This window comes from Somniosus microcephalus, chromosome 5 (genome assembly GCF_052327205.1).
Source record: "Somniosus microcephalus isolate GS21.2 chromosome 5, FLI_Smic_1.0, whole genome shotgun sequence".
In the NCBI taxonomy this organism is placed as follows: Eukaryota; Metazoa; Chordata; class Chondrichthyes; order Squaliformes; family Somniosidae; genus Somniosus; species Somniosus microcephalus.
In genome coordinates this window covers 145,086,882-145,104,396 of record NC_140991.1, presented here as the reverse complement: position 1 = coordinate 145,104,396, position 17,515 = coordinate 145,086,882, and the positions used below count along the sequence as shown (strand labels likewise).

General features: G+C 42.2%; 1 protein-coding gene across 1 annotated transcript in view; it reads right to left on the bottom strand.

Annotated features, from left to right (window-relative positions):
- Window positions 1–1,080: 1,080 nt before the first annotated feature.
- The window catches only part of slc25a13 (solute carrier family 25 member 13), a 230,527-nt gene continuing 214,092 nt past the window's right edge, over window positions 1,081–17,515 (bottom strand). The window contains exons 12-15 of the mRNA XM_085988330.1: window positions 10,354–10,492; window positions 8,703–8,861; window positions 8,529–8,616; window positions 1,081–2,326 (exon numbers count right to left, since the gene is read on the bottom strand). Coding sequence (XP_085844456.1) covers window positions 2,167–2,326; window positions 8,529–8,616; window positions 8,703–8,861; window positions 10,354–10,492 — 546 coding nt within the window. The 3' untranslated portion in view covers window positions 1,081–2,166. The remainder of the gene's footprint in view (window positions 2,327–8,528; window positions 8,617–8,702; window positions 8,862–10,353; window positions 10,493–17,515) is intronic.

The window sequence follows — 17,515 nt, the reverse complement described above, 5'->3', positions numbered from 1 at the left end:
GGACAGCAGCCTCAGTGAAGGCATGGATGTGCAGGTGCACATGGTGTACAACAGCTTACCTGTGAGTGACTCAGAACTGAAGGAGATCCGAGCAGCAACAGAGAAAGATGCACAACTCACACGAAGGATGGCCTGAGGAAAGGAGGAAATGCCCTCAGAGCATATCTGAATTCTGGAACCACAGAGACGAACTGTCGCAAATCAACGGAATCGTCTTCAAAGGGGAGAAAATCATCATTCCTACCAGTCTCAGAGAAGCGATGTTGACAAAAATTCATGCTGGACAGATGGGCATGGAAAAATGCAAACAAAGAGCACGTGACATTATGTTTTGGCCCGGAATGTGCAAACACATTGAGGACATTGTCAGAAAATGTTCCATTTGTCTAGAACACCGCCCATCAAATGTCAAAGAGCCCATGATACCTCGCCGTATCCCAGACAGGCCCTGGCAGGTCGTCAGCTGCAAGCAAGTGCATGCAAAACGTGTACAGAGACAGCAACACCAAAAGAGATACTATGACAGGTCAGCTAGACTACTGCCACCACTACACAATGGAGAATCCGTCAGAATCCAGGAGCATTACTGGAAGCCAGCAGTCGTCATCCAGCCAGCTGACACTGAGCGATCGTATCACGTCCGCACTCCAGAAGGACAGGTGTACCGCTGCAAACGCAGGCACCTCCAGAACACCGTCATTCTGACGAGAGGTCAAAGTTATCCTTGACTTGTGAACTGTCAAAGGGTGTAGGCGGATCGCTGCCCTAAAAAAAAAACTGTACATCGTTATTGAAACGTTGAGATGTTTTCAGTGCTAGTTAAATGTTGAGTTTACTTATATGTTGATGCTACTGAGAACATTATGTAGAAAGTTCAAAAGTAATGCATAACAGTTTTCTTTTAAAAGGGGATGTAATATTTGCATATTGATTTATCATTGGCCCGCAGGCATCTGTAAGGACTACTAGTGTTTGGAAGACCCAGGGGGTCCTGACTCCATCTTGTGCACACGGGGCTGCTGTATTGATTGAGAAAGCTTACAGACCTGATGCTTCATTAAAAGAGTTTAAACTGTAATACTCCGTTGTCCTGCAATTTATTATTTTTGTACAAAGTGTGCAAAACAAGACAGTCAATACTACAGTGACTGGGATTCCTTGATGTGCACTCATTCATGTTGAGCACAGCAGAAAAGTATACTTTAGATAAGTATCCCTTAGATCCCTAAATTGAGTAACACAAGGTTAATAATACCTACAAGTAATATATTGGATAATTAACGGCCATCTTACATCAGCGGCAGACAAGTTCATAAAAAGCTGAATAAATTCTGGAACATGCATTTCTAACCGGTTACAAGAGTGCCAGGAAGTGTTGTGCCATTAACATTTTGAAAATACTTTCAAATCTTATGTTTATATATTTAACTAGCAGTTAAACCTTGAATACCCATGCGGAGAAGACATGACCTAAAGGAAAAATATGCTGCATAAGTCAGACATACTACATTCAACATCAAACATAACTGGAATGTTTAAACAGTTGCAGTCCATCACGATTTTCACAAATGACTTCAGCAACATCATCTACAATTCAACAGTGAACATTCCTTCACAATTAATAAATTGTTTATAACTGAACTGAACTGTTTATATTTGGTGTTCCAGTGGTTAATTCTAAAGAAATCAAACTGCAAGTTTCATTAAAACACAGGTTACACAGCTCAACAATACTGGTCGAAATACAATCAAATATGCTGCATTACATATAAAATTTCAAAATTTCCATCGATTAAAATGGATTATTTATTTGGAGTACCATAATTCCCATTGAGTATATGTTAATCCAATACTAAACCAAATAAAATAATTCAAATCTCACCAGTACTCTATTGAATCAGCAACTGGGTCCTTTCAGACAGGTCACAATTTGCATTAATTAATATACATAAAACATCAGGAGGTAAAATTAGTTTTTTTTAATAAATCACTAAACAGAAACAATTCAAGTAAATTATGCATTCTGTACCAATTAACTTTTTACATCAAATCGCAAAAGTAAAAGCATCTGGTATGACCGAAAGCTAAAATGTGTTGCCTCTTTCCCTCATTACATATTCCCACAGGAAGTCTTTAAATTCTTGCTCTGGCTTTAGAATCATGTGATCATGCTGGATTGGATGACGAAAATCGTGGTAGATAAAGTCCAAATTTGCGTTCAACGCCAGCAAATGTAGCCATGATTAACTTGTAGCCACCAATATAGTCTGGATTAGAGGTAGGTAAACTAAATCTAGAATGTGGTAGTGGATCTGTTCCATGTTTGCTGTTTTTATTGGGATCAGGATGAAAGAAAAGTTAAGTGAATGGATAATCATCAATTTCAAAGCAAAATACAGTTCTAAAAGCAGTGCAAACTTTTTCTTTACTTTAAGTACAAGAAACAAATTAACTGAAGGCACAAAATCCTGTATTAGCCTATAACTGATATTTTTTGTTTTCAATGGAGGAATTGTGGGGATATAGATGATATGAAGGGAGAATTTGCTCACTGAGAACACAGTGGTTCTCGCTGATTGGTGAGGCGGTGCTAGAATTCCCTATGTACTAAAATGTCAGCTCCAAATCACGTGGCAGCCAGGTGATCCATCCCAAATACAGGAAACTTTTTTTATCCAGCACCAACGGGACCGGTGTGGTGCCGGTTGATCAAAAAGTCCGGATTACAGAGGTGTATACTTACCAAGGTACGAGAGCCCCATACACGGCCACAGGTGCAGGAGCCCCGGTTATACGGCCACAGATCCAGGAGTCCCTGTTGCATGGCCACAGGTGCAGGAACCCCAGTTACACGTCCACAGATCCAGGAACCCCGGTTACACGGCCACGAATATATAGTAAAACTTACCTGAACCTACTCCTGAATTTTGCCGGTTAAGAGAGATTTCCGGATATTTAGGTGCCGGGTAAAAGAGAGTTTCCTGTAACTTGCATTCTCGCCCCCCCCTCCCCCCATATATTCTGTCTTTTGAATGAACCTAAGGTTTTTGTCTCCACTAACCTACCTTGAATACCATTTCCAAATGTTGGTTACTCTTTGTGAGAAGTTGTTTATCCTGGGATCTGTCCTAAACTTTCTTTTCACCAGTTTGAACCTGCATCTCTTGCTTTACTATCAAAGTAGTACTCTAGATTAACCTTTTCTATGCCATGTAATATCTTGTATAATTCTATAATGTTCCTTCCAAGTTTTCCCCTTACAAGACTAAAGAAGCCCAGTTTCTCCAGTCTTACCTAGTAACTCAATCCTTTGGTGTTGAGGATCAGCCTCCTGCCTGCACCGCCCCCCTTGGCTTGACTGTTTCCCCTATGTCTTGATGACCAAAAACTGAACCCAGTACTCAGTATGGTCTGACTTATGCATTGTGAGGTTTTAGCATCTTATACTCCACGGACCTAATTAAACATGTTTTTGCTTTGTTTGATAATTTGACATGTTAGTGCTGATTCTACTATCATGCACAAATCCCTATCTGCTTCACCTTTCGCAATTTTTTCACCATTCATTATACATGTGTACTAACTTCCATTTCTCTCTATTGAATTTCATCTGCCGCTAATGTGCCCAATTGTAGATTTTAGGTTTGAAAACAGCAAGAATGAAATGCAAAACCTGTTCATATTACAGGACTATTTCTGTATTTTGTATAATAAAGTTTTCCTCCATTAGGCTATATTAGAAATAGCTATTTTAGGTTATGTTAAGTTTGATTAGATTAATCAAAGTGCTTTTAAATTGAAATGTACATCAACAACAACAACTTGTATTTATATAGCACCTTTTAATATAATAAAATGTCCCAAGGCGCTTCACAGGAGTATTATAAGACAAAAAATTTGACACCGAGCCACATAAGGAGAAATTAGGACAGATGGCCAAAAGCTTGGTCAAAGAGGTAGGTTTTAAGGAGGAAAGAGAGGCGGAGACGTTTAGGCAGGGAATTCCAGAGCTTAGGGCCTAGGCAACAGAAGGCATGGCCACCAATGGTTGAGTGATTATAATCAGGGATGCTCAAGAGGGCAGATATGAGGAGCACAGATATCTGGGGGGGGTGGGGGGGGTTGGGGGGGTTGGGAGGCTGGAGGAGATTACAGAGATTGGGAAGGTCGAAGCCATGGAGGGATTTGAAAACAAGGATGAGAATTTTGAAATCAAGGCGTTGTTTAACTGGGAGCCAATGTAGGTCAGCGAGCACAGGGGTGGTGGATGAATGGGACTTGGTGCGAGTTAGGACATGATCAGCCAAATTTTGGATGACCTCAAGTATGCGTAGGGTAGAATGTGGGAGGCCAGCCAGGAGTGCCTTGGAATAGTCAAGTCTAGAGGTAACAAAGGCATGGATGAGGGTTTCAGCAGCAAATGAGCTGAGGCAGGGGCGGAGACAGGCGATGTTACGGAAGTGGAAATAGGTGGTCTTAGTTATGCCGTGGTATGTGGTCGGAAGCTCATTTCAAGGTCAAATATGACACCAAGGTTGCGAACAGTGTGGTTCAGCCTCAGACAGATGTTAGGGAGAGGGATGGAGTCAGTGGCTAGGGACCAGAGTTTGTGGCGGGGACCAAAAACAATGGCTTCGGCCTGGATGTCGGACAGGCAGTCTGACAAGTTAAGAGACTGTGGAGGGGTCGAGAGAAGTGGTGGTGAGGTAGAGCTGGGTGTCATCAGCGTACATGTGGAAACTAACGCTGTGTTTTTGGATGATGTCACCAAGGGGCAGCATGTAGATGAGAAATAGGAGGGAGCCACGGATAGATCCTTGGGGACACCAGAGGTAATGATGCGGGAGCGGGAAGAGAAGCTTTTGCAGGTGATTCTCTGGCTATGATTAGATAGATAAGAATAGGAAGCAGGAGAGTGCAGTCCCACCCAGCTGGACGACGGTAAAGAGGCGTTGGAGAAGGATGGAGTGGTCAACTGTGTTAAAGGCTGCAGACAAGTCAAGAAGGACAAGGAGGGATACTTTGTCACAGTCACAATGGATGTCATTTGTGACTTTGATGAGAGCCATTTCGGTACTGTGGTAGGGCGGAAACCTGATTGGAGGGATTCAAACATGGAGTTGCGGGAAAGATGGGCATGGATTTAGGAGGTGACAACACGTTCAAGGACTTTGGAGAGGAAAGGGAGATTGGAGATGGGGCGGTAGTTTGCAAGGACGGAGGGGGTCAATGGTTTTTTTGAGAGGGGTGATGAAGGCAGATTTGAGGGAGAGGGGTCAGTACCCAAGGAGCAAGAACCGTTAACAATGTCAGCTAACATGGGAGCCAGAAAAGGAAGTTGGGTGGCAAGCAGTCTGGTGGGAATAGGGTCGAGAGAGCAGGAAGTGGGTCTCATGGACAAGATGAGCGTGGAGAGGTCATGAGAGGAGATCGGAGAGAAACTGGAGAAAGATGCGAGTTCAGGGCTAGGACAGGGGGGAACATTAAAGGACGTTTGGCCTGGTGGGCTAGGGGAAGGAAGGGAACTGGCAGAGGCAGCTGAACAGATGGTCTCAATCTTAGAGACAAGGAAGTCCATGAGCTCCTCACACTTGTTGTCGGAGGTGAGGGTGGAAGAGATGGGGAGAGGGGTTTATGAAGACGGTTAGCAGTGGAGAATAGAAGCCGGGGTTTATCTTTGCATTCCAGAATGATTCTGGAGTAGTGAGCAATTTTGGCAGATGAGAGCAGGACCCGATAATGCTTTATGTGGTCCAGCCAGATCTGGCGGTGAATGGCTAAACCAGTTGTCCGCCATATCTGTTCAAGTCTGCGGCCATTGGACTTAAGGGAGCAAAGATGAGGGCCATACCAGGGGGAATGGCCAGGATGATGGAGAGTAATTGTTTTAATAGGGACTTGGGCATTAAAGGTGATGGTGAGGGTGTGGTTGAGCAGATCAGTAGCTACAGAAATGTTGTGGTGAATCGAGGGCCAAGGGCTGAACAGTTGGGATTTCATAAGTGCAGTTGTAAGAGAGTTGGGAGAGAGTTTTTTCCAGGGCAGATACAGAAGGATTGGAGGGTGGAAGGGGATTGTAGGTGGAAGGGGGATGTGGGTGGAGGGCAATACAAGGAAGTGGTCAGAGATGGCCTTATCTGCGATTGACACGATGGGAGTAGCAAGACCACGAGAGATGGCAATGTTGAGGGGGTGACCGTGAATATGGGTTGGGGAGTTTACATGAAGGGAGAGATTAAGGGAGGATAGGAGGCTAGTGAACTCAAGAGGAGAGAGAGCAAGATGAATTGAGATCGAGGTTGAAATCACCGAGGATGAGAAATCGTTCGATGCAGAGGCTGAGGGAGGAAACAGTGAAGATATCTTGGTAATAAAGTTTTTATGTTACTTCGGTGGGCGGTAGAGAATGAGAATTTTAAATGAGGGGTGAGAGGGGTGGAATAAGGTGAGATGCTCAAAGGAGGAGAAAGTGCTGGAAGAGTAGAGGGACAGACCAGGGTGTGATTTGGTGATGAGAACCACACCGCCACCACGGCGGTCTGAGTGAGGCAAGTGGTGGAAGGTATAGCCAGGCAGGGAGGGTTCATTTAAGAGTCAGTTGTCATCACCCCTCAACCAAGTTTCCTTCAGGGCCATGATGTCAATACAATCATCCATGATAAGCTCATGGATGGCAAAGGCTTTGTTCGCAAGTGAACGAACATTCTGGAGGGAGATGGGGAGAGGGTTGGTGATGGCTGACCCACTGCCACCGTCCACAGGGTCAGCGCTGGGGTGGGGATTGGCAAGATTTGCCCCCAGTGGGCACGCTGGGTGGGAAGGTCGGCGAGAGAGTAGGATGGGACAGTTGAGGTTGCTGCTCATAAGGAGGCAGTGATGATCACCTCGATGGGCCCTTCGTAGGATTCCAAGAAAGGCACAGAGAGAAACTGTAGGCTTATCTAAGAGGGAGTCAAGCCTGGGACAGCGGCAGGAGAGTAGGAATGTCGAAGAGTAATAAAGGATTGGGGTAGGGATTTGGGAGGGCAGAGTATCCGAGAGGAGAGATGAAAGGAGGCATGACAACAGGAGAGAGCGGTCAGGGTGGGATAGAGAGAAAAGGAAAAGGAGGAGAAAAAGTGGAGAAAGAAATGAACGGCTCAGGTCAGGAGCGGCAGCCAAAGTGCGCACGCGAATGGATATGGGAAAAACATCCTCTGAATCTGACATTTAGATTTTTTTTAATACGGATTTTGTGCTAGAAAATATGTACCGGTGGAAAAAAAGCACTAGTAATTGTTAAATAAGGCAAGCTACACATTGGTTTACTTGAATATAGATTTGTTTTGATTAAGTCATTATAAAAAGATTTAATACCTTTACCTGAACAAATTCAGGTCACTAACTTTTACCCTGTAATGACCTAATTGGTTAATGGAGAACCTTTCCTTTGGGGTTAAAGTATCCAGATCACACCACTATGTTTTTCACTACAGACTATTTGATTGGTGATGCAAATCTAGTACAAGCATCTTTGAACTGAATTTATTTCTGAGTTCATGTAAATTCGGCAGCAAATTACTAGTCTAACAGGGTGTGCCGATTCCTCTGGAATGGATATGCATTTTGGTTCCTGTCAGGCCTTCCAAAAGGAGAGGCTGAACATCCTTTCAAGTTATGCCAGCTCCACTCTAGCAGCTGAAGTAGAAACAACAGGACTGGAGTCTGTCCAACCCTATTACCCTTATGAGTCCAATTCCCTAGGGCTAGTAGATTGGTGCTGGCACCATGTTTGAAGTTTGCATGGCACACAACCAATGGTTTCATCCAAAACTCAGAACCCAATGCACACATTCAGACTGGTATACACAGTTTTGGGCTTTTGATGCAATTCAGAGCAAGGTGTGTGCAACATGCCCAGCATATGTTAAAAGGCACGTGTCTGCTAATATTACCAACAGTAATTTCTAGGCTTTGGTCCTAACACTGATGGTGTAAAAATAATTCTTCATTACAGTAACTGCCAAAGACCCTTATGAACTACATCAGAAGCTGCATTTCTGCATTGCATTCACATTTTCCATCATATGCTTTTGGATAAGTATCTGATATACTTCTTTGCATCCCACAAGGAAGATGTGATCTGTTCAGGTTTAAAACTCAAGACTTTCCATGGTTTGAAATTTGTCATTTATCTTTATCCTTCATCACATCATAATTATTCTGCCCTTTCATTAACATGTAACTTCCAAATTGGGGTTCAGTCAAAATTAGAAACTGGTTGATGGGCTCACTGCACAATGCTAGTTTAATTTGATACAATCTTAAATGATTCTAGCCTTCCAAGCATGGACGACAAACTATTAATTTAATAGTGGGTTGAGGGATTTCTGATCAGCCTGCATTAATAATAATTAAGTGTATGGGGGGTGGGGGGGTATTTTATATCGTAAAAATAGAGAGTCTATAAAAATGAGGCTTCAGCATAGTAGGTGATGGCAATGAGGATTTTTGGGGAACACCTTTTAAAATGAAACATTAATACTTACTTGCCAAAATCAATAAAGAGCCACTTCTGTAAAAGCTCATAAGTGAGCAAAGTAACACCAAACTGGGGTGAGGAACGGAACACACGGGCTTTGAGGGGGAAAGAAAACAAAAATGGTTACTTAAGACAGATCAAACTACTCCAAGTAAATACAAGTAAAATCCTATCTACGCACCTGCTGTTCCTTTCCAGAAAGCTCTTGGGCCCTCCTGTTGCATGATCTTCCAAAAACAGTCCAGCAATCCACTGTATATGGTTTGTCCTTCACGTGCAGCCACCTGTAACCTCGTCTTGATAACATCAGCAGGTGTCACTAGAGAAGCTGCAGGCATCCCTAATATGGAAAAAAGCAAACACTTAAGAATGAAAGAATATATACCTGAAAGCTGATAACTGTTCATATTCAAATATGGTAGTTTTAAGTAAAGAAATGTGCAAGATAAATCAGTTGAAAACTATGCAGTCTTCTAAAATCGTCAGCAACAAATCAGTTTAAGTTGGGAGAACACCTACAATTTTTTTCTCAGGGCAGAATTCAAGTTTGAGTTGAGATCTATCCAGCCTTTATGCACGTCAGTACAGTAATCTGCCCTCTGCAGAAAATCTGAAATACTTCAGAGGCACCAAGTTCTCCTTGAGAAATGGTTTTGCTAATGCCTCCAATCTATGAATGATGTCAGCAAGTATAAACAGCAGTCATTGACAGCATGTAGGTTCCATGTGCCATTTTGGGTATGGCCCAGATAGACCTGTAATGCAATTTCACCACTGTTGATCTGTACAAACCATCTCCCAACATCGGGGAAAATCCCAGCCAGCTCCACATAGTTGCCAATGCATTTTTCACTAATTGTGCATGCATGATATTTGCACACACACAGTTGCTTTAAAGTCACATTAATGGCTTGGGAGCAACTGTGCATGTGTGAAACCAGTGCAAGTACAGTTATCAGATTCAGCAGCAAAAGAATCCAGGTATATTATTGAATTGCTTCCAATGGATGCAGTATGGGACTTCTAATCACATCTAGTGGAATCCAAGTGCTTTCCATTAGGGAGGCAAAAAAATCGTAGGAGAATAACCATGCTATTGCACATGTTATCATGACTGGTCATAAAGTAGTACAAGCAGAAGCTTGGGGGCAAGTCACCTGCTAGCTCCCTAGACTCAAGATGGTGTGTAGTATAGAAAAATCTGAGACGAAAAAGAAGAAAAAAAACTCAATTTCAAAGAAAAAAAATCAAACAAGAACAAAATCACTACCTGAGATAGGCGTGTGCATGGGATATATAATCCATACAAATCTTGTAATTTCTTCTGTAACTGAACCTCAAAACTTAAGTGGGCCTCATTTCTTAACTGGTGTGGACAGAATCAGTGTTACGTTTTTAGTGTATGTTTACTTTTTAATCTGTTAAAGTGTCCTAAACTTCAAAATTTGATTTTCATGATATTATAGAATTACACATTTACCCTTCAGGCAAGCAGGCCTCAAGGGATAATTGAAGTTTACAATGGCAGAAAATCAAGCACAAATGCAAATACCATCTGTGGCACAACCAGGATTAAAATCATTTCCATATCTGTTTTTGGCCCAAACCAACACAGCCTAACTAGGGACACAAATTTCTTGGTTCAAACTGCTTTTTATAACTTTAACTAATTTTCAACAGCTTTTCCAAACCAAGGTAGCCAGGCAGAATAATTAAACTTAAACTGAGAACAGACTTTGAAAAATTATCTATTTATCACAGAAGCCAGTTATGGTACTAACACTTTAATTAAGTAGCCACAGTAGAGGCAGAGGCGAAAAGAGGGTGCTCACCAGCCAAAGCTCCCGACAACAGCAGATTTTGAGGGTGCACCTGCCCATTATCATCTGCAAAGGCCATTTTTAAGTGAGAATAACAAGGGAAGTAGATAGCAGAGAATGGAATATCACGCAAAAAACAAGCTTTTGCACCCTGTGAGAGAAAGAAACCACAGATTAATGATCAGTGTATGTCAGGAAGGTCTTTTAATGTTAGCTGTTAAAGAAACCTGTAGGAAAAGTTACAAGATTATGAGCTTTATTACACCAACACCAGTGCTAGTAAATGGTCTGTGTAGAATGTCCACAGTTGCTGCAATTATCCTTACTGAATCAAACCTAGGCGAGGCCATTAGAAAGTTAACCTCTGCTTAACCTACACACATCACCTTAGTCCTCAAACTAAACATTCAGCAACAGGTGATTGATTAATAAATAGATTCCTTCTCCAGCCTTAAGATACATAATTCTGCGGTTTCTGTAGTTCTTGAAGTAGTATGCAGAAACCTTGAAGTAGTATGCAGAATTTAACCTTTACGACACTCTTTCAGATGGCGGTCGCAGGGTAAGCGCTCTCCCTGAGTCGGTCGGCCCACTCCCGCTACAGACGCTGTGCATTGGTGCTGATGAGTTCGGCGAGGCAGCAGAAGCAGCGATGGAGGCCACGATGACCCGCTGTAGCACGGCGGCCGGCAGCTCCTCGGCGGGAGGCTCGGCGGCCAGCGGACCGAGGGTGGGAAAAGCAGGCCCTGGAAGGTCGGACACCGCGGGAGGCTCTGAGGTCAGACGGGGTGGAAGGAGAGCCAGGGAGAAGCAGCCCCTGGGACGTCGGTACCACGGCGGCTGAAGATTGTCGGGCAGGAGTGCGGGAAAGGCGGAGCAAGGCGAGAGCGGACCCTATTGTGATGGCGCCGATGAAGATGGCTGCCGTCCTTGCGGGCTCCGTGCGTACCAGCAGCTAAGTGTCCTTTGCTGCTTGGTGCGCTCGGCTCGTTAAGAAAAAAGCATTTCACTTGTTGTATTTGGTTATGTGACAAATAAAATTAAAATAGAAAAAATTAAAATTGAAAAAAATAATTGAAATTAACACTAAGTAGGAAAGGAATTTTTTCTTGGAAAATTGTCACTGCAGTTTGTAGCTCAAAAACTTACATTTTTGCATTTAATGACTATATGATCACATAGCAAGGAACTTGGTGAAAGGAAATGTACTGATTGAATTAACTCCTTTCAGCAAATATGAGTAACCGTTACTGCCATTAGGAGGTTTGACTAGATAATGCAAGTATGATCCCAGCTACGTCATTGCCCAAACTATTTTTTTTGTTTATAGGTAACTCACGTCATCTTTACTATTATTGAGGGGGTGGAAAACTCTTCAAAAAATCATTTAAATAGCTCAAATCCTCAATCATGTAAACAATGCTCCATATCCACTTTTAGTTTTCTAAAACCATCCATAGAAAGACTCATTAAAATGAACATAGAGATGCTACTGCTCATTGGTGCACTGAAATAATGCTACAGGGCAACAAGAGATTCTCTTCTCTCCCATCCCCCACCCCTATCCTCATGATTTTGAGTTCCTCACCTGAGCAGGGCAGCCTGAGGCGGTTCTATGGGTGTGGTGATTATTCTTTATGTTTAGTAAGAAGTATTGTGATTGGTTGTTTGTTTCCTGCCTTGGGATATATGCTGTAATCTCATTGGTAGTTGATGTCATGTGATTTGTGGTGGCCATCTTAAATTCAGTTCTTTCCAGCCTTTAGTTGGGACTGGGTGTTGAAGATGTGCTACAGGATTTTTAAGTTAATAAAGCCTAGATTAGAAAGGCAAATCTATTCTTTATTTCAATGGGGTCGGAAGGAGAAAGAAAAATAATAGACAATGGAAAATAAATCAACCAATGCTGTTCTTAGGTGTCTCCTAGAGGGTGATTTGGGAAAGGTTGTATGCATAAATAGCCAATCCAACCAGGTAACAGAGCTGAAGGAATTTCCATAAGTTAAAACATCCAGGGGAATATCTTAACAGCAGGGGAGAAATAAATAAGGCAGAAAACTAACTTACATCCATAAGTAAAAGTCAAATGACATTGATCAGAGTGATTTTTCTCTCCCTTTGCCATATTATTGGAAAAGAAGATGTAAAATGACAAATGTCAGTCCCTTTGTTTCTATATACACTTTTGTTCAGTGGTATAATTACACTGAAAATTAATTTGGCAAAAGCAACAGTTTGTAATATCTGTGACAAAGTGCAACTTATGTCACACTTGTGTATGCCAATATTAACAAACTTATTTTATTTTTGCATTCTTTTCTCCACCCAACTAACTTCTCAATGGATTTACTCATCTGCATTTCCTATATCTCCTATCCTGCCGATCTATGTTCTCTTGCCTCCAGGATCTGTTAACTTGTTCTTTACCTTTCGGGCCTGTGATTTTTTTATTCTGCACCAATTTTCTCCACTGTCCTACCCTCCTGCAAGCATCACCTCCTTAGCAGAATGGTTCTATGGACATGGAAGGTGGCCAAATATCTACTATGTGTGTGAGCCCTGATGGACAGAGCTGGTGAACTATTCAGACACCCGGGACAGAGGGGCATGACAGTCAAGCCCATTCCCGTCCTCACCCAATGTTCCTGGAAGTGCACTTCCAACGAGGGTGATTGAATAGAGATTAGGAGTGAGAACCCTGGCTGATTTTTTTGCTCCTAATCTAGGGCTAGTGCTGTTGATTTTAGCTCCATAGCTCCAGGGAGCAGGAATATCAGCACAGTCCAGGAACTGAACCTTGGATCTTCCTAATCTGTATGACTCAATTACTCACTGGATAAAGTCACTTGGCCATCAGGTAGCTGGCATGCGATTCTTGTGAGAGTTTTTAAGAAGCAACCAGCTGCCTAAATAACATTTCAACACCAGGTGTTAAAAATGTTTCACTTCAGCATAAAAATACAATTTCTAACATTAGTGAATACTGAGATGCTTCTTTTATCTACCATGCCAAGAAGTCACAGAGCCAAAATACAACTAAGTATTCTTGAAATGGGAAATATTTTACTTGAGTGGATCTGCAGCAAATATGTTGGCCTGGAATTTGCGGTCAGCGGCAAAGTGAAGGCGTTCGCTGCTGTCCCCAAAGTACGCTTCGCACAAAGATCTCGCGATCTCTGTGTCGAAAACTTCAGATTTTCCGACATTCAATTCATATCAATGGTGTTTAGTGGGGATCCCCTTGTGCGAGCTGTTGTGATGTCAACAAGCTGTCTAAGCAGCCAATCAAAATGCAGAATTCTCAAACAATGAACAAGGAAGTTAGCTCTAAAAATTCTAACTTTTAAAAAATGTTAGAGAGAGTAAAACAAAGACTGGGGCTCTCATATGGGGACAAGGCAAACCTGAAATAAGGATGAACAAACTTTTTTAAAAAAAGTTTCTTAAAAATTTTAATTTTTATTAAAATGGAAGAATTTCACACTGCACAAAATTAAAATGAGTTTTTCAGGCCCTTAACCTTTGTTTAGCAGTCAATACGCTGTTAAAACCCCAGTTACAACTAATCCCTTTGGGTTTAGCTTTTAGTGGGGAATTTAACAGCGTAATTACTGCGGAAGAGCCGAAGTTTGTCAGTTTCTCTGATTTGGTAATTACACGGATTGCCGGCTCTGTGGGGGGATGGTGGGGGAACGGGACAGCGCAGCTTGTGTCGGAGCTGTGAATGACAGACGGCAACTTCATGTGCCAAATCCCAAAGTTGCGGTCAGTTTCAAAGGCGGAATGATGTCAAACCCTACCAGTTCGCCGTCATCCTGACTGCAAATTCCGGACCATGTTCTGTTCAAGGTTTAAATTTTTTTAGCCATTATGACTAAAGCAGCTTTAAAATATGAAACTGCTTTCATCAAGAACTGTATGTTATGTCAGTTGCAGATAAAATCACAAATCATATTTTTCTTCAAAACTGCATTTACTTTTTTAATGTTCTGGATTGAAACTGAATAGTTTAATAAATCAGAGAATAAAAGATGATTATGGAATAATAAAAATAAAATAAAAATGCTAAAATTCTGAAATAAAAATACAAAATGCTGGAAATACACAACAGGTCCGTTAGGATCCATAAATAGAAAAGACAGGTTCATGTTTCGGGTGTAGACTAAACCCGAAGCGCTAACCTGTCTGCTTTTAAAAGATGCCAACTCACCTGCTGCATAATTCCAGTGTTTTCTGTTTTCCTATTATTATTTATGGACTGTCTTTATGAAAGTTGAGATGCCTTTCTTTTCACTGAATATTCTCTTGAACAATGTTATATTTAAGAAATACCTCATCTTGTGGCTGGGGGAAGAGGCCGTCAGCTACCGATGCTTTTATGGTAACAACCTAACCTTTTATAAAAGGTCGATAATTTCACTGATAGCAACTGAAATGGGAGTCCAGCCTACTTTGGAGTGCTGTAAAAGTGATCTTTGATAGCAAACTCTTGCGTGTAGTACTGAAACAAACCAACAGCACATTATTGTGAAAATCACAGTGATTTTTCATTTCTTTTACCATCTTTATTAAAGATTAAGGGGCAAAACAGTAATTTCCATTTTGTGAAACAGAAATTCCTGATGAAACTGGCCTTATGAAGGCAGAATTAGAAGCTTTTCTAGTGAGGTAATTTCCTGTTAAACTTGAACAGGCTTGTAAATTGAACATATGCTGATTTATATGCAACAAATATGCACAACCAAAACTGTTAAGACTGCTTCTTAAAAGCAGATTAAAAATTGCTTACATCAAAAAAAATTAATCAAGTCAGAATCCACTGAACTTTAAATAAATTGGTTAATAAAATGTGAGTATGGTATTCAAATATAAATGCTTTTTTCCTTCGATCTTTTCCACTCAGAGCATGTTTAGGAGAGGCTTAACTCAGAAGTTAATTACTGTACTGTTAACCACCACTGGCCAATTACAGGAGCTTAGGGAGATTGTGTTCAAGCAGTCCCTGCAACAAAATAGACTTTTGCTTTTGTATTTGTGTTATTTATTTCTGACACTGTTTGCAATGTCAGCCCTGTGGACTGAAAACTTCAGATTCAATCTGGAGCAAATAGCAAGGATCATCTGCCTGAGGAAAAATTCCTGGTCAGTGGCTGCCAGGGGCTAGGCCTGCCAGGCATGAATTTATTGGATCTCATGCACCTTGAACCCATGCTCTAGTGAAATCTACTGCAAATTGACTCCCTCCTCCAATCACTTTAATAACCCTAAATCCCTTAATCTTAGATTATATCTCACTGAGTGAATAGATTAAGCAAAGAGAAAAACAATCTCAGGCTGTAGGATGAGTCAGATAAACAAATCAAACCTTCAGGTAGGACAGCTTTTTTTCAGATGCTAATTCTGTTTCATACCAGTAACAGTAGCGAAGAGGGGCCTAAACAAACTATTTTCCTAACAGGGGAGGGTAATTATGCTCACAAAGGCATCTCTGTCAGGTTGAGCACGAGGAGCCAGCAGGTCTGGGATATCCTGGTTTAACCTTGTCTCCTGCCGTGAACATGCAATTGTCCACTAGAGATAGAAAACACCAGACTGACAAGTTAGAAGAGATTTAACTTCTTGGTGTAGAATAAGGATTCACCTAGTTTCTTTCTCAAATTATAAAATACACACATACAAATTATAACCTGTATTTAGCAACTGTCTTTCTTTTTGAACTGTACTTCTTGTCCATCAGAATTGAACTGCTTCAACAACTTTGCATTTGAGTTTGAGGAAGCACTCCCGAAACAAGCAACATGCCAAGTGTATCATACGGCACACAGCCTTTGTCTTCCGATAAAGAAACCTATTTTATTTCTCACTGGACAGCAAATTAAAAGGGAAAAAATAGCTTGTAGCACCGTTCAGGCAGTTCCACAGCACATGCCTGATTGTGAAACTGTCCCACAATATGACGAAGCTGCAAGGTACTCTGCATTTGCCTCATTAACACTCCAGAGTTAAAGCAGTTGCAGCCACAACCACAATGAAATTCTGCATTATGTAAGCGCACACAATTGCTCAAAAGTTTCATTCACAACTAGGTTTCCTGGTTTTGGACTTGCCCAGATGTGATAACCTCACTGCCAGTCTATACAGATAGAAATGTTGGCCAGCACGGACAAAAAGGTTGGCAGGGGTTGCTGGAGGTTTCCATTTATGTTGACCACCTCAGGAGTAGTCTTAGGGGGCTAAATTGGATAGCCCCCATCTTCGTGCTGCCTTCTCATTATCATGATTTCGGCATGCAGCCAGCGCGAACTGCGCTGTTGATTGGCTTCACACATCAGCAGGGGGCTCAAATCGTTACTTGCTGGCACTACTTAAAGCTAGCCCTAAAGGGGAGGTGAATTGTGGCTGGAGAAGGTGCTGGGAGTCCTTTGAAAGCTGAATCTGACCTGGGAAAGAGAGATGAATGGCTAAACATGGGCGAGAACAGGCACTCAGGTTTTCCGACGCTGCACTGGAGGTCTTGGTGGAGGAGGTGGAAAGGAAGGGAAATGTACTGTATTCGCAGGGGGCCAGGAGGCCCTCTAGATACACGGTGAAAAGGCAGTGGGAGCAGATAGCCGCAGAGGTCAATGCCAAGACTGCAGCCCCAAGGACCTGGATACAGTGCTGCAAGAAGTTTAATGACCTCACACGGGTGGTCAAGGGCATCTTCAAATGCCATATCCTACCTAGTGCACCTCTAGCCTCAGCTCTATTCACCACAACCCCATTACTCACCTACCAACATTCACTATCAATCAGGACTCATACCTAACATTCATATGCTTCATCTCACCCTCACACACTTAGCACTGTTGCAAGCCTCACACCCATATCTCACGGCTTGCACACACTGCCAGCTTTTCAAACACGACTACCACATCACCCAAATATATTGCACGACACTCACTGACACATTTTCCTCTCTCTTGCAGAAGGTAGCGCACAACCGGAGGCAGCAGGAACTAAGCGGAGGGGAAGAGGCGCACCTGCATGCTCTAACCCCTGTGGAGGAGACGGTACTGGCCATTGCTGAGGCCGTGGCCAGTGGTGGGGCTGAATCCATTGAAGATGAGGGTATCCTCATACTAATCCTCCTTCACACATCCCACTTCCTCCTCATCCCAGTCTCTTCTGATTT